Source organism: Rhincodon typus, chromosome 29, assembly GCF_021869965.1.
Source record: "Rhincodon typus isolate 14 chromosome 29, sRhiTyp1.1, whole genome shotgun sequence".
In the NCBI taxonomy this organism is placed as follows: domain Eukaryota; kingdom Metazoa; phylum Chordata; class Chondrichthyes; order Orectolobiformes; family Rhincodontidae; genus Rhincodon; species Rhincodon typus.
Genome location: NC_063360.1, coordinates 28,578,565 through 28,601,139, shown reverse-complemented (window position 1 = coordinate 28,601,139; position 22,575 = coordinate 28,578,565). Strand labels below are relative to the sequence as shown.

The 22,575-nt window shown below is 41.2% G+C and overlaps 1 protein-coding gene across 1 annotated transcript in view; it reads right to left on the bottom strand.

Annotated features, from left to right (window-relative positions):
- Window positions 1–19,674, bottom strand: part of LOC109921969 (guanine nucleotide-binding protein subunit alpha-11-like) — a 41,532-nt gene extending 21,858 nt beyond the window's left edge. Inside the window, exons 1-5 of the mRNA XM_048613928.1 lie at window positions 19,117–19,674; window positions 13,826–13,980; window positions 9,369–9,497; window positions 6,283–6,412; window positions 2,568–2,721 (exon numbers count right to left, since the gene is read on the bottom strand). Coding sequence (XP_048469885.1) covers window positions 2,568–2,721; window positions 6,283–6,412; window positions 9,369–9,497; window positions 13,826–13,980; window positions 19,117–19,263 — 715 coding nt within the window. The 5' untranslated portion in view covers window positions 19,264–19,674. The remainder of the gene's footprint in view (window positions 1–2,567; window positions 2,722–6,282; window positions 6,413–9,368; window positions 9,498–13,825; window positions 13,981–19,116) is intronic.
- Window positions 19,675–22,575: the final 2,901 nt, after the last annotated feature.

The window sequence follows — 22,575 nt, the reverse complement described above, 5'->3', positions numbered from 1 at the left end:
TTTCTGAAGAAGGGTCTAGGCCTGAAACGTCAGCCTTCCTGCTCCTCTGATGCTGCTTGGCCTGCTGTGTTCATCCAGCTCTACACCTTGTTATCTCACATTAGTGAGGCAGTTCAGTTTTCATAATAATGGCTTTTTGTTTAGTGTTCAACTTCTGATTCCAGAGTTTTACTGAATTCAAATTCTGCCATGATGGGATTTGAACCCAGGTGCCCAGAACAATACCTGGGTCTCTGGATTAATACTCCAACAACAACACCACTAACTCCAACAACAACACCACTAGACCCTTGTCTTCACCTTTGGACGAGCGTAAGTGACAACATCTGTATGGTTACACTGCTGCAGAGAAAACCTATTCTGCAAAGAAATAGCAGTGTTGAATCAGCAACAACAATATACAGTATCTCTAACACTGTAAAAGTTTCCAAGGCACTTCATAGGAATATAATAAAACAACATTTTACACTGAATGACATATAGAGGCAATAGGACAGGTAAGCAGAAGCTTGGTTAAAAAAGGTAGGCTTTAAGAAGCACCTTAAAAGGAGGAGAGAGTGAGAGAAAAGCATGGAAGTTTTGGAAGCAAGCTCCATTGCTTATGGCCCAGGCAGTTGAGGGTACTAGTGTTGCCTATGGTGCAGCAATGACAATTGAAAACGCATAAGAGCCCAAAGTTTAAAGAACTCAGATCTTGGAGAGAAATGTCCATTTGCATCAAATATAACAATAAGTTGCTACCACAACCCTTCACATTTTTCAAATTCATTTGTGGGATGTGGGCGTCGCTGGCTGGCCAACATTTCTTGCCCATCCCTAGTTGCCCCTTGAGAAGGTGGTGGTGAGCTGCCTTCTTGAACTGTTGCAGTCTACCTGCTGTTGGTTGACCCACAATGCCCTTAGGGAGGGAATTCCAGTATTTTGATCAGCAACAGTGAAGGAATAGCGATATATTTCCAAGTCAGAATGGTGAGTGGCTTGGAGGGGAACTTGGATGTAGTGGTGTTCCCATGTATCTCCTGCCTTTGTCCTTCTAGGTGGAAGTGGCAGCAGATATATCAGTCTCTGCTGTTCAGATGTGTCAGCTAGGAGTTTTACTCTTCAGTTTAAAAGAGTAGTTGAAGCATTATTCTGCTTCTAACCCGGAGCAGTACCTGTCCTGGGAGTGCTTGATTGGGGGCAGTGTAAAGAGAGCTTTACTCTGTCTCTAGCCCTGTACTATTGAAGGGAGCAGTAAACTGGGGAATTAATAAACATCTGAACAATCCCAGGATATCATTCATCTATGATCCCTGAAGTTTTGCCTTTGTTGGATGACTTGACTCTGGATTGTTGATTGATTTCTATTTAAATTGTTTTGTTTCTATTGAATCAAGAGCTGTTAAACATTTTCAGTCATTGATAATTTCTGTTAGCCTTGTTCCAGAATGTGCTCACCTGTGCAATGCGTAAGTATGTGTGTAACATTATATGTTATGTATATATACCTTGGCATTAGATTAAAATTCACTCTTTCCAAAAACAAAGGATGCCACAGAGTTCCTAGAATTTCATTCTGCTGTCACAGTGCTGTTAGAGTGAACTTAGACTGTAAGGGTTAAATGGAGATTGTTATAGTAAAAGTAAAAACCAGCCTTCAATTAATGAGCCTTGTACCGGAACAACCTTATGCATCCTAGAGGTTAGTGACAGCAGGAATTTGTAGGAATCTTGTACCGATAGGAGATAATGTTAACAAAAACATTCCTTGCCTTGAAGCAAGGGGAGATTTAGAGACAAGGATCTGACACACACTGATAAGGACAGGGGAAACAGCAATGGCTTGAGAACAGACAAGCTGTTTCTTATGTGCGTATGAAGCAAGACTGGAATTTGGGTAAGGAGATGCCTGTGGTGAAATTTCTCATTTTTTCTGTATTCTTCAGAGTTTTATGCTGGTCTAACTGCGGTGATACTCACCCTGCACTGCTTAAATAAACTGATCGTAAACCTGTTCCTGGTATCCAGTGATTGATGATTAGAAGTTACCACAAAAGTGCCTTAATCATATTTCAGTTCTCAGTTAGGAATATTGCATAAAGAGGTACATGGGCAGACAATAATATGGATATTTCTGAAATAGCCGATCCCAAAACACTGTAAAGTGCTTGGGAAGTCTAAAGGCAGAATTTTCAATGCTGAGGAAATTCAAGTCCACAGACCCACTTTGATATAAAGGGCACTGTCACACACAGTTTTCATTCTGGAGTTGGTAGGGAAGGGAATTGAGTCATACCTGCCAGCCATGGAAGATGCCTTGAACTCTTTGGGACTTTGTTCCAGTAGATTAAAAGACCCTTTAGTCCTCACACCTCACCCATTGCCAAAGTCTCCTTCCTACCAACCTATGCCTTTACCCACCACCATGTCTCTTCATACGTGCCATGCTCTCCCAATTCAGTAGAATTTCTTTCACTTTCACCTCAATGAGCATAAATGTCGAATTATTTTAATAAAAGAAAAGCAATCATACAGTGAGGACTCATGCAAAGAAAGGAAGAAAAAGCTGGGGTTTTTTTTAAACTTACCATCAAATTCATGAAAATAGTCTCCTAAATGTGATCTAAGAATCTTTTCTTCCAAAATATCCTTTTTATTCAAGAAAAGAATCATTGATGAATTCACAAAGCAGACAGACTTCAAAATAAAATGAAAAAGGGCGAGACTCTCCTTCATTCGATTCTGCAACAAAGAAAAATCAGATCATATAGAGAATATTTGCAAATTTAAGTTTTAAAATTGTTCCCCTTTCATTTTGTTGTATGTGGGTCTGGAAGGGTTAATGCTTGATTGAGTTCAATAAGGACCACACACTGCGATGCTGCCATGAAGACATGGTGGCAGAGTAAAGGAAGGTCCAGTGGGAGACAGACCCATGGCATGGCACAACAATGTTTATAGCAAATTGAGCCTATTCTTATAACCTGTAAATAGTTGCAGAAATACAGTGATCTACATCTTGTTTGTTCTACAAGACTCTTCTCGATAGACCAGATGTTGGCTACGCTCACAGGCACTGGACCACGTTAGCCCCTAAAGAACATTTGGAAGATATAGATGGCATCACATATAAAATGGTGATCAATGGGGGATCTAAAGATTTAATTTAGAAGTGCCCAACCCAGTGAGGGAAACAGGCTGGTAATACAGAAGTGTTCAAAGAAAGTAGAAACTTTGGATTGCTGAGGACAAGATCTTGTGTCAATGACACAGAAAGAATTTCAGATCTGATAAGAGATGGACTGAAACAGAAGAAATTTGCAGCTCCAAACCAGAGGCATATGCTGCGTCATGAGGTTGTGAGCTATGGGAGAGTTCCTGAGTCCAAATTCAGCAAGTGAGCGAACAGACATTGAACACTGGGTAAGTCAAAACTCAAAATCCCTGATGCAAAGGAGAATCTTTAAATGACACAGTCATTCAGGCTAGAAGAATGAGAATTTAAAAACTAATTTGCAGCTCAGATCAGTTGTGTTGCCACAGTATGCAGAGAACACAAGGCTGCTCGGAGAAATCGGAACACACAGGACCAAGAGAGAAATTTGCCTAATCCAGGAGTGGAGAGCTGGGATTGTCATTATGCTGGGTACTTAATGCAGATAAACATTGAGCAATTTAAAGAAGTGGGTGACTCTGGTCTAACAAGGAAAATTTTTCAGAAGGATGTAGTTTTTGCAGATGGTGCCAATGGATGGCACATTGGCAGCGCACATGTACAGACACATCTGGCAGTGGAACAAAGATGGCACTGCCTGGGACAAAAAATGGCACTGCCTGGAACAAAGAAGGCACTGCCCACATAATCACAGTGTAGGACAGAGTCAAATATCTAAGCATTCACTCACTGAAATCCACCAATATTTCACCTATGAAATTTAGAATCTCAAAAGCTGTTCTTAGGTGTTTTGTTTATGCAAAGAAATATTTCTCTGATTTTATTGAAACTTTAACAGCCATTTTTGCATTTGGGCCAATTATTCCATTTCAGAAGATTCCAGTACAGATGGGAAAGGCAGATAAACATCTATTATAGACGTGAAAGTCAGGAATCTTCCACCAGAGTGCAGAATCCTCTATTAAAGCTGTGAAGACAGAAAAACTCTCCACAACAGCAATTTTCAAGGGAACCGCAATTACTCCAATCCAGAAATCTTTAAAGACATTAGAATATCTTATCACATTCGGAAAGCATAGCATCAGAAATGATGCTGCCTGTGAGATTGAGTTTCAGAGATGGGCCAAACAGATCACAAACTGACCTAGCCTCTCCCTAACTCGCCACCTACACTCACATTTACTGGCTCCAACCCCGCCTCCTTGACCTGTCTGTCTCCTCTCCACCTATCTTCTCCTGTATCTATCTTCTATCCGTCTCCCCCTTTCTCCCTATTTATTTCAGAATCCCCTTTCCCTTCCCCATTTCTGAAGAAGGGTCTAGACCTGAAACGTCAGCTTTCCTGCTCCTCTGATAGTGTTTGGCCTGCTGTGTTCATCCAGCTCTACACCTTGTTGTCACAAAATTGGACAGCCCAGACAAAACGTGAGATACAGAATAGCTTCTAAACTGAATACTATGTCAGAAGCTGAACAAGTAAATACACTTCTACACACAATTGCGGATATAGCAGATGTTAGTTCTTGTAAAAGAAAGAACGGACACGTTCATTAGAGGGAGGCGATGACCTAGTGGTATTATCGCTGGACTGTTAATCCAGACACCCAGATAATGTTCAGGGGACCTGGGTTTGAATCCAGCTATTTGAATTTGAATTGAATAAATATCTGGAATTAAGAGTCCAATGATGACTATGAATCCATTGTTGGAAAAACCCATCTGGTTCACTAATGTCCTTTAGGGAAGGAAACTGCCATCCTTACCTGGTCTGGCCTACATGTGACTCCAGACCCACAGCAATATGGTTGACTCTTAGCCTCCCTCTGGGCAATTAGGGATGGGTAATAAATGTTGCCCAGCCAGTGATGGCCCCATCCCGTGAATGAATAAAAGAAAACAAAAGAAAATCAAAGAGATTCTGAAATCCTTTGACAATTAGTTCAACCTCAGAACTAATAAAATACTTGAAAGAACAAGATTTAACAGAAGAAGACAGTATCTAGGAAAATTTGTAAATGACTTCATTAATGACCTCTACTGACAAAAGGAGAGATGCAACTATGGTGACTTAAAGTGAGAATTCACAAGAAACTGAATTGTTGTAGGCATTCTTATTGTGGACATTGATTGGGTATTTGTAAGATTTATTACAGCTCACAATGCCTTCTTCACCACCCTGTCTACCTGGACTCTGCCTTCAAGGAACTATGCACCTGCATGCCTAGGTCTCTTTCTTCGGTAATATTCCCCGTAAGTATCTGGAACTCACTGCCTAAAATGATGTCAAGGCAGGAATTCTCAAGACATTTAAGAATTATTTAGATGAACACTTGAAATGCCATTGCATACAAGGCTGGAAAATTGGATTAAAATTTTGGATGTTTGAAGACCTGCATGGACATGATGTGCCAAAGGTTATTGTAAGAACTCTATGACTCTGTGATCGTGGAGATTTGGAATGAGTAGATAGTTAGCTCATTGGTTGTGTGGATGGGTAGGTGTTAGAGCAGGTGAGGTGGGTTAGGAATTAAATAGTGGGTCATTTGATGTAGCCTTGAGCTCATCCCTGTGCCAGGAAACTTGTCATTTCAACCAACTGCATGTGAAACTGACAAGGGCGGATCTCAAGTAATTACATTGTCTTCTCAAATATAAAAATGCAATGGGCAATAAAAACGTCAAGGAACCTCATCATGAAACAAAAGTCACTGAAAACTATTGCAGATATTAAAGTGTGACAAGGAACTACATTTCATACTCCCATTTGGTTAAGGTATATTCATATCAAAATGCTCTCGATGATTTTGTTTAAATGAAGTTCAAGCTGCACTATATATAAGAGCTACTTGCTGATTGCTGATGGAGAGTCCCCCCATTATCAGAACACTGAAGGATTCCAAGAACATATTGACCATGAATTTCCATTAAAACCAAGTAGCCTGAAAAATCATGCTTTGCAAGCACTCAAATTTCAGATCCACAATGTCAGCCGCAATGATCCCTGCTGGAAACACAGACTTATAAAATGACCACATATGTGTTAATTCCCAACAGTCCAAAAGGGAAGCAGAGGTCAATGGCAAGGTAACTTCACACCACAAGGTCCCCAAGGATCCAAGGAGTCTTACCTCATTCTCACTCTCTTCTAGGACTTGATCATATTCACTGAGAGAGGCCAGGAATATAACCGATATGACATTCTCGAAGCAGTGGATCCATTTCCTCCTCTCAGACTTCTGTCCTCCAACATCCACAATTCTAAGAGTTAGAGAAGGATTAGAAATCTTGAAGACAACTGGTTCGATCAGGAATAACAATAGATCATGGTGTACCACAGGAAGGATCCAAACACATGTAAGTTATTATTGCTTTAAAAAATAGTCACAAAAATAAAAAAGAACAGGATTAAATGTAAATCATAGAATATTTGGTTTACCATCAAATGCTAATACATCTATTTAACAAAAAAACAAAATCTAAGATAAATTTCTAGATTCCTTAAATCACACTCAGTGGCTCCAATGAGATTCAGTAGAACCCCACCCAACATCAGTTAAATGAATCTAATGCAGTTAATTTTATGCAAATTTAATTATGGGTTACCCATAGCCCAAGAACAGCATTGAAATCTGAGTCTATAACAGAAAATTCCTGGTGGATTTGTATAGCACACATCAGAAAATTGTGGACCTGCAGCCCTGATATTCAATCCAGCAAAATGAATGGACCATAAATCATTAGCTTTAGCCACGAGATTCTGGATTCTATTTACTTCTTCTGCTCCAGTAATAAACCTTATGTGAAAACTTATACCTGATTTCAACTATTGCAATGCTTTCCCGAACATAGTGTAACCAGTGTTAGGAGACACCTCTCTTTCATAAAGAGCAGACATTGTCAATTTCCCTGTTCACTTGAAAACTACTTTCTAATTGTACTAATTGTTCCACATAGAATGGCACAATTGAATGCATTCAAGCGTGAGTTAAAGAGTTTTTGGACTGTTTACAGCAGTTATCTCAAGGCACTGGAGCAGTACAATCAACGCTGCCTGCACACAATCCAGCGAATCTGCTGGGAAGAAAAACACAGCAACAACAGGGTCCTCGATCAGGCCCACATCCCCAACACTGAGGCACTGACCACCCTTGATCGACTGTAATGGGCTGAGCACATTGTCTGCATGACCGACATGAGGCTCCCCAAGCACGGGCTCTCCTCCCAGCTTCGAAACGGCTGGTAAGCCCCAGGTGGACAGAAGAAACATTTCAGTGACATCCACAAGGCCTCACTGGGGAAGTGTAGTATTCCCACAGACACCTGGGAATCACTGGCCCAACACCGTCCAAAGTGGTGGAGGAGCATTGGGAAGACATTGAGCACCTCGAGACTTGCCGTTAGGCAAAAGCGGAAGCCAGATGAAAACAGCAAAAGGAGCGCGCTGCCACATCGATGCCTCACCCACCCCTCCCTGCGACCACCTTCTGCCCCTGGTGTAACAGAGACTGTGGAAACCACATCAGTTTGTACAGCCACCTACAGGCTCACCCTGAGAGTGGAAGAGAGTCATCCTTGTCTGCAAGGGACTGTCAATGATGAAGATGAGAGAGGTTTTTGCCTGAAACAGTGGGACACTCAGCAGAATGGGGTCAAGGTCACAATCCACCATGATCTTATCAAAAGGCAGAGTTGGATTAATAGGCCAAATGGCTGACACTTATTCCTGTTTCTTGTGATCTTACTAAAAATAATTACCAGGATTTGTCAATTTCTTCATGTACCATGTCCTGTTTGATTTCTTTCAGTCTGGTGCAGTTATGCTCTCCAAGCTCAATTAAATTATAAATGACAGAGGAGATAAGAAAAGTAGGAAATGAGGGGAAGAGGAGGAAAGGTAGGGAGAATGAGACGGATGAGAGACAGAGAGATCTTGAGTTGGAGAGGCAGCAAGAGAAGAAATGTGAGTGGTGCAATCAGCACCCAGGGCAGGGGGATGGATTACGGCCCAATGACTAGGGCTCGGGGCAGCAAGAAGGACTCATTGTACTCAATAGGCTAGGCAGCATCAGAGGAGCAGGTAGGGTCTCGAACTGAAACGTCAGCTTTCCTGCTCCTCTGTGCTGCCTGGCTTGCTGTATTCCTCCAGCTACACACTGTGTTATCTCTGACTCCAGCATCAGCAGTTCTTACTATCTCTCATTGTACTCAAGTCGAGTGAAGGAGCGGGAGGGGGAGATGTTAGGACCCTGGCCCAGGTACAGCAGTGGGGCCCATAATTTCTGTCCATGGTCCTGGATGGAATGAGGATTGTGAATGAGATAAGTCTGCAGAAGAGACAGTAAGAGGGTGGAAAGGAAGAAAGCACATGAGATGAATCCTTTCAGTCAGTTTTGTTGTGGTTTTGCTCCCATGAACAATTAAAGTTTAAATGACAGTGAAAATGAGAAAGGAACGAAATAAGGGAATTGAATCATAGAATCTCTGCAGTGTGGAAGCAGGCCACTCGGCCCACTGAGTTCACACTGACCCTCCAAACAGCATCCCACCCAGACCCATCTCTCTACCTTATCCCTGTAACCCTGCATTTCCCATGGCTAATCTACTTAGCCTGAACATCCCTGGATACTATGGGCAATTTAGCATGGCTAACCTAACCAACCTGCACATCTTTAGACCGTGGGAGGAAACCAGAACACCTGGAGGAAACCGACACAGAGAGTTGCCCAAGGATGGACTCGAACTCGGGTCCCTAGTGCTGTTAGCGGTGCTAACCACAGAACCACCATGCCACCCTTGGGCTAGATTAGGGTCCAATAACTGGGGCTCATTGGAAGGAAGGATAGAAAGAGAGAATGAGAGTGGAAAAGAAGGAATAAAACAGAGAGAGATGGAAATAAAGCACATTAAAAATTACATTGCTGGGCTGGGCTTCAAGCTCCCTGACAAAGCATACTTTAGTTGTTGTGAGAGTTACCAGCAGACACATGGAAAATTATATATAAAATATCATCGCATCACTACACAGTATATTTCTCTATTTCTTGAAACACTGACGACCTCCACTCCAAAAGACATATTTTATTTAATTCCTTACAATTAGCAAACAAATTAGAGTGATTAAAGAGGTTATTTTGCTAGCATTATTGAGCAAGGATCTTGTAGCCCCTATAACTTGTACCTTTCTTCTCTTTCCAAGAAAATGATTTCTGCCTACCTTAAGGATACTTGATGCATGTTAAATGAATACTCATTGATGCCTGTTGTTGGTACTCGAACCCTCAAGACATCTTGATCTGTTGGTATGTAATCACTGGCTGCAATACGATCAATATCAGTCAGGTAACTGCAAAAGAAATGAACAGACCCCCGTGAGTCAGAGCATGGGTAGAACGGAAAGGATGAATGAGTAGACGTGTGTCCTTAAGCTATAGCACTGAAGTACATTAATATAGACTGACTGTTTAAAGGAGGGAATCACTGGAAAGATGTATCATTAAGATCATCCACTTGTGTCATGTGATCCCCAACATGCACACTACCAGGCTATCACCCATTTCTTCTTGATGTACATATCCGAGAAATGGCCTGAGATAGCAATTCCAAATGGAAACTGTTCATTAACAGTTTTAAAAGGGAGATTGTTTAAAGGGAGTAAGTATGAACCTTCATTAAAAAGTTAAAAACATTTCAAATCTGAGAACAAAAACCTCACATTGTTTTGGTTGGGGCGGGGTGAGGGAGTATAGGTGGTCAAGTCTTTCGGTTAAAATTGGGGTGCTTAAAATTTCAAAAATCTGAAACCTGACAACAGCTGGTCTCCAACACGCCAGCTTCTGGTTTAATATTACCGGATTTCATGATATAATAGACAGGGCTTAATGATCCTGCAACTGATGCATTAGATCCAAATTCTGCAGTCCTGCCACATCCAATCATGCATGATTTAAGCTACAAATGGCCCGTCCTCAGTGACAGGGGCGGCCCGTTACCTCTGTGTAAAAGAAAAACCCAAAGAACTGCGGATGCTTGAAATCAGAAACAAAATCAGAAATTGCTGGAGAAACTCAGCAGGTCCGGCAGCATCTGTGGAGAGAAAGTAGAGTTAACCATTGGGTCCAGTGATCCTTCTTCTGACTTTTCTTTTTTTCCATTCTGAAGAAGAGTCCCTGGGCCAGAAAGGTTAACTGTGCTCTCTCTCCACAGATGCTGCCAGACTTGTTGAGTTTACCCAGCAAATTAAGTTTTTACCTCTGTCTAAAAGACCAGGCAACAGTCTTCAACCAGGAGTGCTGAGTAGTTGAGCATTTTGGCCTCCTCCAGAAGTCCTAGCATTATAAATGCTGATAATCTGCCAATTTGATTCACTTAAGAGATGACTGAAGGCACTGGATACTGCAAAGGCAATGGGTCCTTACAATATTCAGCAATAGTATTGGGGCTAGTGCTCCAGAGCTTGACATGCCCCTGGCCAAGCAACAACATTGGCATCGACACAACAATGTGGAAAATTGCCCGAGTTTGTCTTGTACACAAAAAGCAGGACAAATCTAATCCGATCAATTGTTGCTGCAATAGTCCATTCTCAATCATTCGAGTGATGGAAGGCATCATTGACAGTGCTATCAAGCAGCACTCATCCACTAATAACCTGCAGTTTAAGTTCTGCCAGGGTCACTCAACTCATGATCTGCTTACAACCTTTGCCTAAAAATATGGACAAAAGATCTGAATTCCTGAGGTGAGATGAAAGTGATTGCCTTCAACATCAAGGCAACATTTGAGTGAGTCTGGAATCAAGGGAGTTAAAAAAGAAAGAACTGCAGGTGCTGGAAATCTGAGATGAACAGAGTTCTGAAGAAGGGTCACTGGACCCAAATTTTTACTCTGCTGTTTCTCCACAGATGCGATCAGACCTTTGGAGTTTCTCCAGCAATTTCTATTTTCATGACATCAAGGAGCCCAAACAAATATGAAGTCAAAGGGTATCAGGGGAATCGTCCCCACTGGTTGAAGTCATATCTAGCACAAGGGAAGATGGTTGTGGTTGCTCAAGGTCAATCATCTCAGCTCCAGGACATCTCTGGAGGAATTCCTCCGTGTTGTGTCTTAAGCTCAACCATCATCAATTGCTTCAGCAATGACCTTCCCTCCACCATTAGGTCAGAAATAGGTCAGATAATTAAATGTACATGGATCCTCAGATACTGGCCTTTGTCCATGGTTGATAAGTGGCAGGTAACATTCATGCCACACAAGTGCCAGGCAATCACCTTCTCAAATAGAGAGAAGCTAACCGTTTCACCTTGACATTCAATATAAACATCCTGGGGACTACTGAAGTCCACAAACTGAACTGAATAAGCCACATACACATCATGGCTATAAGAGCTGGACAAGCTACAATGATAACTCACCTCCTGTCTCCTCAAAGTCAATCCACCATTCACAAGACACAAGTCAGGAATGTGATGGAATATTCCCCACTTGCCCTGGATGGGTTCAGCTCCAACAACTCTCAAGAAGCTCGACACCATCCAGAACAAAGCAAGCCACTGCGCCATCCACCATTTTCAACATCCACCACAAACACACAATGGCAGCAATGTGTATCATCTACAAGGTGTACAGCAACTCACCAAGGACCCTATGCAGGACTATCCAATCCCGCAACCTCTACCAACTCGCAGAACAAGGGATGTAGCCATTCATGGGAACACCACTAGCTGAATATTTCCCTCCAGGCACTCGCAAGCCCGACTTGGAAATATATAACCATTCCTTCACTGGTGCTGGGTCAAAATCCTGGTACTCCCTTCCCAACAGCACTGTGCCTACACCCCAAGGATTACAGCTGTTCGGGATGGTGGCTCAGTATTGCCTTCACATGAGAATTCAGGAATGGGCAATAAATGCTGATCTTGGCAGTAATGCCCATGACCTATAGGAAATAAAGCAAGTGATTGGGAGTGGTAGGAGTCGATGAACCTGCACTTCACAGATGAGTCCAATATTTAATTAGGCCTCTTAATTTAATAGCTGGATTTCTGAGTTCACAGGATGCTGGTGCTGGTGGGGCCAAAATTTATTGCCCATCCCAGAAGGCAGTTAAGAGTCAACCCCATTGCTTTGGGTATGGAGTCCAGGTAGACGGAGTAGTGGTCAGTGCATTGAGCATACGAGTTACGAAGTCATGTTGCAACTGTACAGGACATTGTTGAGGCCACTTTTGGAATACGGCGTTCAATTCTGGTCCCCCTGCTATAAAAAGATGTTGTTAAACTTGAAAGGGTTCAGGAAAGATTTACAAGGATGTTGTCGGGGTTGGAGGGTTTGATCTATAGGGATAGGCTGAATAGACTGGGGCTATTTACCCTGGAGCATCAGAGGCTGAGGAGTGATCTTAAAGCAATTTATAAAATCATGAGGGGCATGGATAGCGTGAATAGTCAAGGTCTTTTCCCTAGAGTAGGGGAGTCTAAACTCATGCAATCATCGGCAAACATCCCCACTTCTGACCTTATGATGGAGGAAAGGTTATTTCAGAGGGTAACTGAGAGTCAACCACATTGTTGTGGGTTTGGAGTCACATGTTGGTGAGGATGGCAGTTCCCTTCCTGAAGGGCATTAGTGAACTCGATCAGTTTTTCCAATAATCAACAATGATTTCATGGTTATCATTAGATTCTTAATTGCAGATTTCTTTTAATAGAATTCAAATTCCACCATCTGAGATGGCAGGATTTGAACCCAGGTCCCCAGAACATTTAGCTTAGTTTGGGGATTAATAGTCTAGCAATAATACCACTAGGGCATCATTTCCTCTTATGTAAGTATGCAAAGCTGCAGCAGGGAATTCACTTTGCAGAAGTCTCTAAGGTTTAAACAACCCTAGGGGAATGAACAAAATACTAATTCCACAATTCGCGTTACTGCAGTTTATAATCCCTTTCAGAGAACATTGCCAGTAGCTGCCTCCCAACCTGTCACACCCAGCACTCAGGACACTGAGGTAACTGTGGTGAATGACAGGAAAAATATACAGGGCTCCTAATGTTGCCATTATGCAATATTAATAAGGTCACTACCTTATTCTCGAAGGAGTGCCAATTGCCTAAATTAAACTTGGGCCAAAGATTGGAACGGGCAACAAGCCAATTTCAAATCAGCTTTAATCTAGGCTATATAAAAAGCAAAACCAAAATCTGTGAACAGGGTAATCCTGAGATGAAAATCCTATCTATTATTTCAATTAAAAAGAATTAAGGGAAATTATTTCACACTGGCACGAATAATTATGTGGAAACAGTTGCCACAGAAGAGCATTAAACCTAATAATATAACTCAGTCCAAAAGGAAACGAGGTGTAATTCTGAAGATTGCTGGGATAGAGACCAAGAGGCAAAGCAAAACCCCAGTGGAATTGTGGAAGCAAATTTCCCTTCATTCTTCCACCCTAAAGATAAGCATAGACAAACAGAACTAATGTGCAATGATTGAGTTCTGACAAAGAGTTAACTCTCCTCTCTCTCTCTTCAGATTCTGCCAGATTTACTGAGTTTCTCCAGCACTTTCTGCTTGTGTTACAATTAGTGGCATGGTTGCTAATATTAAGTGAATTCCTGGACAGGAGGGAACATCTGAAAGGAAAATAAAAAATAAAAAAAGGCTTACTAATTTGTAGAGTCAAGCAACTGGTACTCTCGTCGTCGTTCATAACACATTCTCACTCCTGGATCATTCCATAAGCTTTTAATCGCATCTGCATGGTTCTTTTCAAGAGTAGTGATCTTATAAGCTTCTAAATCCTTTATTACCTGAGAATTTTCCTGTGAATTAAATAAGAATGCAAATGGTAGCACTAACACAGATTTGATTCCCTGAATTCAACAAGCTTTAAATGGCTACGACAGTTGAAGTTAAGCAGAAAGACATGCAACAGCAACATGATGTAGTTACAGAGTGACAAGTTTATATACGTAGTGCCATCTTAACAGTGGAGATGTGAGTTCTTATGGGAGCTATAAACATAACTGAATATGTAACTTGAAAACTGGGATCAAAATAGGTCTGCCACTCTGGTCAACTATTCCTTCTCTCCTCATTATAATTATAATTCATTCAAAATGTCACAGAATATCACTGAGCAACGAATACATAAACTTGCATCTGGAGCACTGCTAGTTGGTTTTTCTTCCTTATATTCCTATTCCCATATTCATGACAGGAATATCAAGTGACAACATGTAGAATTACACTTGGCTGCAGGTGGGATTGACTTTACAAAAATAACTATTTCATAATGAAAATTCTAATGTCCATTGGATGACGCCAAATGCCAATATCACACAAAACCTTCTTCTGAGAAAGGGTCTAGGCCCGCAACGTCAGCTTTCCTGCTCCCCTGATGCTGCTTGGCCTGCTGTGTTCATCCAGCTCTACACCTTGCCACCACATTCCTCGCCTGTATTTACTTTACAGGCTCGTCAGTGTAACACACAGAGACTCTGAAGTTGGCTGTTGGACTAGCACAGTACACAGCACTTGCAGCAATAGACAATGTTTTCTTTCCTCACTGGAAGTTAATCCCTTACTGAAGAATTGCTCAGTGGAATACAGGGGCACCAGTTATTCTCCACCCCTTTACCTAAAATCCATGTTTCATGTGTGTCATCACAGCAACAAGGCTCTCTCAATACTGAGGACATCAATAACGAACCCAATCTTATTGTTAATGAACATCTGCATGTGTACTTCCAATAAACATTGCTATAAAACAGCCATTCTCTCTTTCATAAACCAATGTGGTAGTTAGTTTTAGCATCCACACCACTGCTCTGGTTGAATTTAGTTAACTCAGTGTTGATCAAGCATCAAAGCTGCTCAGCAACAGTGACTACTCCACTCAATCTTTCAGGAGAATCTGTAAAATTAACTTTCGAAATGAAACAAAATGTGAGCTAGAATGATAAATACCTGACAAACAAGTCACATCTTTATTATGGTTAAGAAATTTAGTGCATGTGGTTAATATTATATGAAGCAGAGTTATTTCAGTTCAGAATCGACTGTTCCGTTGGTACTTTTACATGTCAAGTCTATTCATGCGTTGTATTACAGAATGTCAATGTAATTAGCAGTAAGTTTGGATATTTTAAATCAACCAGTCTGAAGCAAGTTGGGCTTGAACCTAGACCTTCTGGCTAAGATGTAGGGACACTACCACTGTCCGACAAGACCCTTTTTAGCAGTAAGTTTGAATTTCTTTTTGAATTTTACCTATTTTTCTAATCAACCTGTTCAGAGATGTCATTACACATCTCTGGAGCAGGCGGGACTTAAAACCGGGCCACCTAGTTCAGGGGTAGGGACACTACCACTACACCACAAGAGGGGCCCTGGGCAGTAAGTTTGCACTGATGATGCTCATTGAAATTAGGTTCATCCCATTGTTTCTAAAATGCCTAATATTAAATATCTAACTAACACCCTCCACACAGCTGGAATATGAGGTAATGGTTATATTCTACAGCTGGGCTATGAATTAATAATGGACAAGGATCTGGACATTCTGTCAGTCTCCTCTCCATGGGTAGCTTACCTCTCCAAACTTGGGGAGCAGCGCTAATACGAAGCTATCTGTGACTGTAATCACTTTGTTTCAGCTAAAATTACATCCATGGATACTGGGAATCTGAGATAAAACAGCTGGTGAAAGTTGACAGAATTTGGAAAAAAGCAACATTGGAACTCAGATTAACTTACCTTTCCTTCCCAAATGCAGCTGATCTGGGACATAGGCAATTCTTTCTTGTTAAAGAGTAGGTATGGGAAGTCCACAGTAAAAAGGAACTCAATTTTAACTAAAAGGCTCTTTTTGCCTCAATCTGAATGTCTTTTTAATTTTTTATTATGTTTAACTATGAATGCTGTTTCTGTAACAACCAGAAATTTTTCAGTCTTTTGCTATTTAGCTATTTAAATTCTTCATCAATTAACCAAAAACGTTTATCAAGATGTTAACAGAGAAATGTTTCTTGATGCAGTCTTCAGTACATCAATGTGACCAAAGGAATTATTATTGTTATTCAGAGTCTAATACAAAAGCACAGATGAACAGAAAATTCCTGCATTCATTGACATTTCCAGTTCAATTATTTATAGGAAGAATTTCACTTCCATTATTCTATCATTAGTTTAGGAGATTTGCTTGGTCCATCCTGTTTAATCACAAGCTGGTATAACTTTGTTCCTGCTGTTAGTGTGTCACCCAAATTAAATTCTATCACCACCACAGCAAGCTTCCTGACACAGACTTGAAGGTGCCTTTGTGGATGCATACTTGCTGTAGTGACTGTAACAATGTTAGCCAGCTGGTCATCATAGAATATAAGTTCCCTGATTGGGGCAGTTAATCTGGTCCAATCAGAGAGCCCTGGCTGACATATAAAAAGGGTGAGTGTCAGACATTCTGATACTCTAGTACCTGACTCTGAATGAAACAGTGCACAAGTCAAGGACTGCTCATGTGCAAATAAAGGGTGACTTGGTGATGGATGACTATATCTGCTCAAGACCAGAGTCTTCCCCAAGATTGAATACAAATTAGCTTCAAGAGAGAGTTCCATGTCCAAGACACAGCATAAATCTTGAAATGATCCAGTACTAATCAAATTTGACAAGTTATTCGGGCTTGATGAGTGACTGTACAAAGAGAATACGTCATTAGATAGCAGGATACAGATTTCATTCCTAATTTCATCAGGAAATTTCACAGTGAAAATTGAGGAGGAAAAGCAATATGTAACTGACAATTGATTATAGGTTTATGAGGATGAAGAACGGAATGCAACTATAACGGGAAGCAGTGGTTCAGTGGCAATGTCACTACCATGAAACTACCGTCAATTGTTTTAAAAATCCATCTGGTTAACTTGTGCTCTTTAGGAAAGGAAATCTGCTAGCCTAAATACAACTCCGGGCTCACAGAAATGTAGCTGGCTTTTAAATGCCGGCTGGAATATGCGTAACAAGACACTCAGTTCGAGCGGTAATTGGAGAAGGGCAATAAATGTTGGTCCAGGTAGCAATGCCCACATCCCATGATGGAATAAATATGGTAGAAACATACAGATCGTATATAGGTCAATGAGGATTAAACATAGCGAACGTAATCAGATAGGAACCCTGTTGAAGAATAAGTTTGGCATATAACATGTAGGCAGTATCATCAATACTGGCACAGCAACTGCACATGAGCGGGAAGTGCAGCTTCTGCAGTTCAGACATCAAAGGGAAACAGGTAAAGGTCATTGAGCCTTACTTTAAAATAAGTTATTGGCCTTTGAGTGAAGATATCAGATGCTTGGGATAAGTGAGCATGGAAGAGATATTTCAATGCTGTCTGGTTTCAATATAAAGGGAACAAAATAGCACTGATAACCTTTCGGGATGTTAAGCATCTTATCTTTCTGTCGTCTCCTTCTTACTGAACAGAATAATTCAGAAGTGAAGCAAGAATGGTTTTCACTCCTAGTATAATGTGGTCTCAGAAGCCAGACTGTTCCGGTGGATGTATAGAACTTAAAAGAGAAATACTTTATAAATAAGGTCCCAAATGAAATATTTCCCTTTCTATCTCCCTTTCCATGCTGCTTGTTGTCACAGCTGATAAATGCTGGCTACCTGAACTAATATGCTTTACTTGCAAAAGCAGATAGAGGATATATGGTGTGAGATTACCCACTTGAAGTTGCCTGGCAAGAAAATAATTTAATCTGAGCAATTGCTTCATTCTGCCAAACAGGTAATATTTCTGTCAGGATCCTATTCTTTGTTGCACATACAACTTAATATTGAAACAAAATTGCCTGTTGTCACTGAGGTTCCCTGACCTCATCTTCCTCCTTTTTCCCACTATCTCTTGTTTATAGCTACATTCTGCAGTGAAAAGCCTTATCTTTGACGGTACATCATTTGTTCCAAAGTTTATGAAAACATTTCAATATTTTAACATGAAACCTGTCCCATGAACCAGAAGGCAGCATATTCAAAACAAAATGTTTTTGAGGATGTGGGCCTTACTGCAAAGGCCTCATTTATTACCTACTCTAATTACCCTGACAACATGCTGGTGTGCCTTCTCCATATGAACCACTGCGGTGCTGATGGTAATGGCTTTCCCACAATGGTGCCAGACAGAGGATTCCAGGACAGTGCCCCAACACCAATAAAGGAGCTGGAAGCACACTGGGTGAGTGTAACCTGGAGGTGATGGCGTTTCCAAGGTGCCCTTGTCCCTATTGGTGGAGAAGCTATGCGGGTGTGAGGGACTGTTGAAGTAGCATTGGCAGGTGCTGCTGTGCATCATATAGAGAATGCATTCTCTAAACACCAGCAATGGAACAGGTTGATGGACACCATTGGCAGGGACACCATTAAATAAAACTGCTGAGTATGAGGCACTATAATTTGGGGTGAGTCTGGCCTTTTGGCCAGCTCAATGTGCCAAACTCCTGTCTGCCTTTTTGAGGTGAACATTAAAAATTTCATGGAGCTGTTTGAGACTCAGCAACCAGTTCTCCGGGTGTCTGGCTAACATTCCTGCTCAAATAACACCTAAAACAAAAGATTAACTGTTCATTCATCACTTGCTGTTGCGGGATATTGATAGGAAGAAATGGCTATTGTCTTTACCATGTGATTTTTTTTATTAATGTTGGCACCAATCTTCAACCAATGCAGTCTCTCAAAAGGTTTGTCTGGCAGACAAACCACTGGATTGATTTTAAGAATTCATCCTATTCTTATTTATTAGGATGCTATCCAGAAGAATGGAAACTGTTTATATATAGACGGCAGAAACATCATTTCATAAAATAGGCAATCCAATCCCAAAATAGAACAATCTAAAATTATGAGACTTACATTGACCATATTTTTAACATTATTTGTTCCGATCTTACCTTATTCTCCGGCAGCTGATATTGTATATTCAACGTGTCCATAGCTCTCACAATGGACTGTACTGCAGTGATAATGTTCTGAAAGACCAACTTTGCAAAGGCTTTTCTGTCTTCCTCTGAGTACCCAGACCCATGGATGATTCTCATCTGTTTGATGAATGTGCTCTTGCCACTTTCTCCAGTGCCTGACGTAAAAGAGACAGTGAGGTACAAATTTGATTGTTCAATTGTGACAGATCGCGGAAAACTGTCAAAGCAGCCATGAGGAGCAGTGTATTGTTCTGTTGTATTGTCTTGCGCAAAACTTTGCTACACGGTGAGTCCCTGGTTTCAGAGACAAGCTGGCGTCAGAAAAATAGGTCCAGAACGGGAGATGTTTGTTGATGGAAAGAAAAGGGAAGGGAAGTTCAGAGAAGCCTAGACCTTGGTGCATGTCTCCAGCCTGCTGTGTCCACTTGGAAAGGTAGAATGTTGTGTCAGGAGACAGGCAAGCTACAGAACTCTTGAGGGTATAATTAGTAAGAGCTTTCTGTCAGGGTGGAGATTGACATTTATGGCCCTTTATTTCTGGGATCCCGGGCTAACCAGTCCAGAATCAAAACCTTCAACAGCTCTGCTACATTGTACTTTATTTATAGCGCTTGACTAGCAATTCCTGTGCTAAGTGTACCACACATAACAGAGCAAGTTACAAAAGAGAATCATAATTTGGTGCGTGGGCGTCAGAACAAATAATCCTAATGCTACATTATCTCGAATACATATTCCAAGGCAACTAACTCATTTGCGAGTTCAAAGTGAGTTTGATTTTAAAAGAATGGCCCATCCCACTTTTATTTCAGGATAACTACAAATAGGCAATATACACAAGGCTTGCAAGCCAAAGAGCCACCTACAGTTTGGTTGGTAGCACCCTTCCCTCTGAGTCACAGTTGCATGTTCAAGTCCCATTCTAGGAATTTGAGCACAAAATCTGGACTGATGCTCCAGCACAGTATTGAAGTAGTGCTAATCTATTAGTCAAGACTTAAACCCAAGCTGCATCTTCCCTCTCACATGGATTTAAAAGATCCCAGGAATCATGTGAAGAAGAATCAAGATGTTTTGCCCACTGTCCTGGCTAATTAACCCTCAAACAACGCTATAAACAAATGATCTAGTCATTAACACATCACAATTCATGAGGAGAGAGATAACAAGGTGTAGAGCTGGATGAACACAGCAGGCCAAGCAGCATCAGAGGAGCAGGAAGGCTGACATTTCGGGCCTAGACTCTTCTTCAGATTCTCCAGCATCTGCAGTTCCTACTATCTCTGAAACAATTCATGAGGACTTGTTTTTGACACAAGTAGTTTCCTGTATTGATTTGCATTATAACAGTGACAACAATTCACAAGTAATACAGTGGCTTTAAAGAGCTTTGGTACATCGTGAGGCTAGGAAGGTGCTGTAGAAATGCCTTTATTATTTAATTATTATTATTTCTGGAGAAGATATACAGCATAAAGTTGTGAATGGCTTGCATGTGGTTCTTAACAACTGTGCCAACCTGATGTGGGGTAGGGGGGGGGCGTAAAAATTCTCAAAAGTGGGAACAATGCAAAAAGCATGCTGCAGCAAACAGGGAGCTGCAGAATGAGTCAATGTGAATGTAAACCCCTTCCTCTCGCAGCCCCTCAAACACCTAGAGCATTAGACGTTTTGAATGGAGGATGGTAGCAGCAGATGGTTGGGGAAGCAGACTCGGCTACTGCCTTATTTAACTCATCCCATTAAAAAAAAACATTTTGTGGTTAACTTTCTGTGCTTAAGACTGCTTTAAATAGTTGTTGGGTTGGGTACAATTAAAATAAATTATTTAGATCATGGAATCCCTACAGTGTGGAATCAAGCCCTTTGGCCCAACAAGTCCACACTGACTCTCAGAGCATCCCACCCAGACCCATCCCCCTAATCTACACATCCCTGAACACTATGAACAATTTAGCATGGCCAATCCACCTAGCCTACATATCTTTGGACTGTGGGAGGAAACTGGAGCACCTGGAGGGAACCCACACAGACACAGGGAGAATGTGCAAACTCCACACAGACAGTCACCCAAGGGTGGAATTGAACCCAGGTTCCTGGCACTCTGAGGCAGCAGTGCTAACCACTGAGCCACCATGTCACCCTTAACTATTTATCTGTTATACAAACACAGACACCAGCAGGAAAGGAAATAAATGCACTCTCAGTACAGTGGAGGTGGCATAACAGTTTGAAAACTGTAATACTTGAAAATGAACACACTAGTTCTCCATTTTGAAGTGTACAAGATGAGTTGTACCAATATGTCTCATTCACCAGTTTTACTGGTTTTTCCTTCTTTATGATGTACAATTGCCCATTGGCAACACGTATCATTGACTTTGTCCTGCTGTATCTTGAGTGCGTAGAGTCACTTCAATATACAGTAAATACATATGAAATATTTGGGAGATATTATGAAGGTCCATTTCTGTCTTAACATATGGGTGCATGAGATGCCAAAGCATTTTGGCTGATCAGTTCTGATATTGATAAATAAATTGAAATTAAGATTGTAATGCAATTCAAAACTGTGCTGCTGCACTGCGCAAAACAAAACCAATTTATTAACCCGGGTATAGACTCAGGCCGTAACAATATAGAGATTTTCTAATCAACCCATTCAGGAACATTTTTAGACTCCTCTGTGGCAAGGACAGAGGAACTGAATGCAGGCTTACCTGCCTCAGAGGTAGAGACATTACCACCACAGTGCCCTAAATGTCTTCCATAACAATATTGAAGCAAGTGCTTTATACTGTTCAAACCTACAATTGTGGTTAATTGTAGCTCCCCTACCACCATTATCTGCAAGGTCAACACAGGCAGTGCAAAAACATTGGAGAATGGGATTAGTGAAGACTTTGAAAAATGGGTGCCTGTTATTTAATGAAAATTTTGTTTTATATATTTAAGGGAGTATGAGAATTTTATATGTAGAATCACTTCCCATTTTTATACATTCTGCTTTCCCCTTTTACACAATTTTATGTCACCGGCTGGCTATGTGGTTTTGTGTTTGGTGCCACTCGTGGTTGCTCTGCACAAACATTGTCCATCTTTGCTCACATGATATACTTCACTTCCACATGCAAGCTGCGATGTTTAAACGGTACAGCGTTGTGGTCAGATCAGCCTGTGAAATACCCTCGATTCCTATCATAACAGGAGTTTCAGATGGAGGGAAAGAGCTGAGAAACCCAGTTCTCTTCAGTTTTGAAAGGAGATGACTTAAAGGGGGCCTGATAGAGTAATATCAAAAGGCTAAATGAAAGCTCCAGTAGGGCTAGTTGACAGTTTAAGTTTGAAAAAGGTACATTTCTCACTGATAAGTTTTTCCTCCAGTCATTGATGAAGTGTACTGGGGAGCAGAAACTATGTAAGTACAAT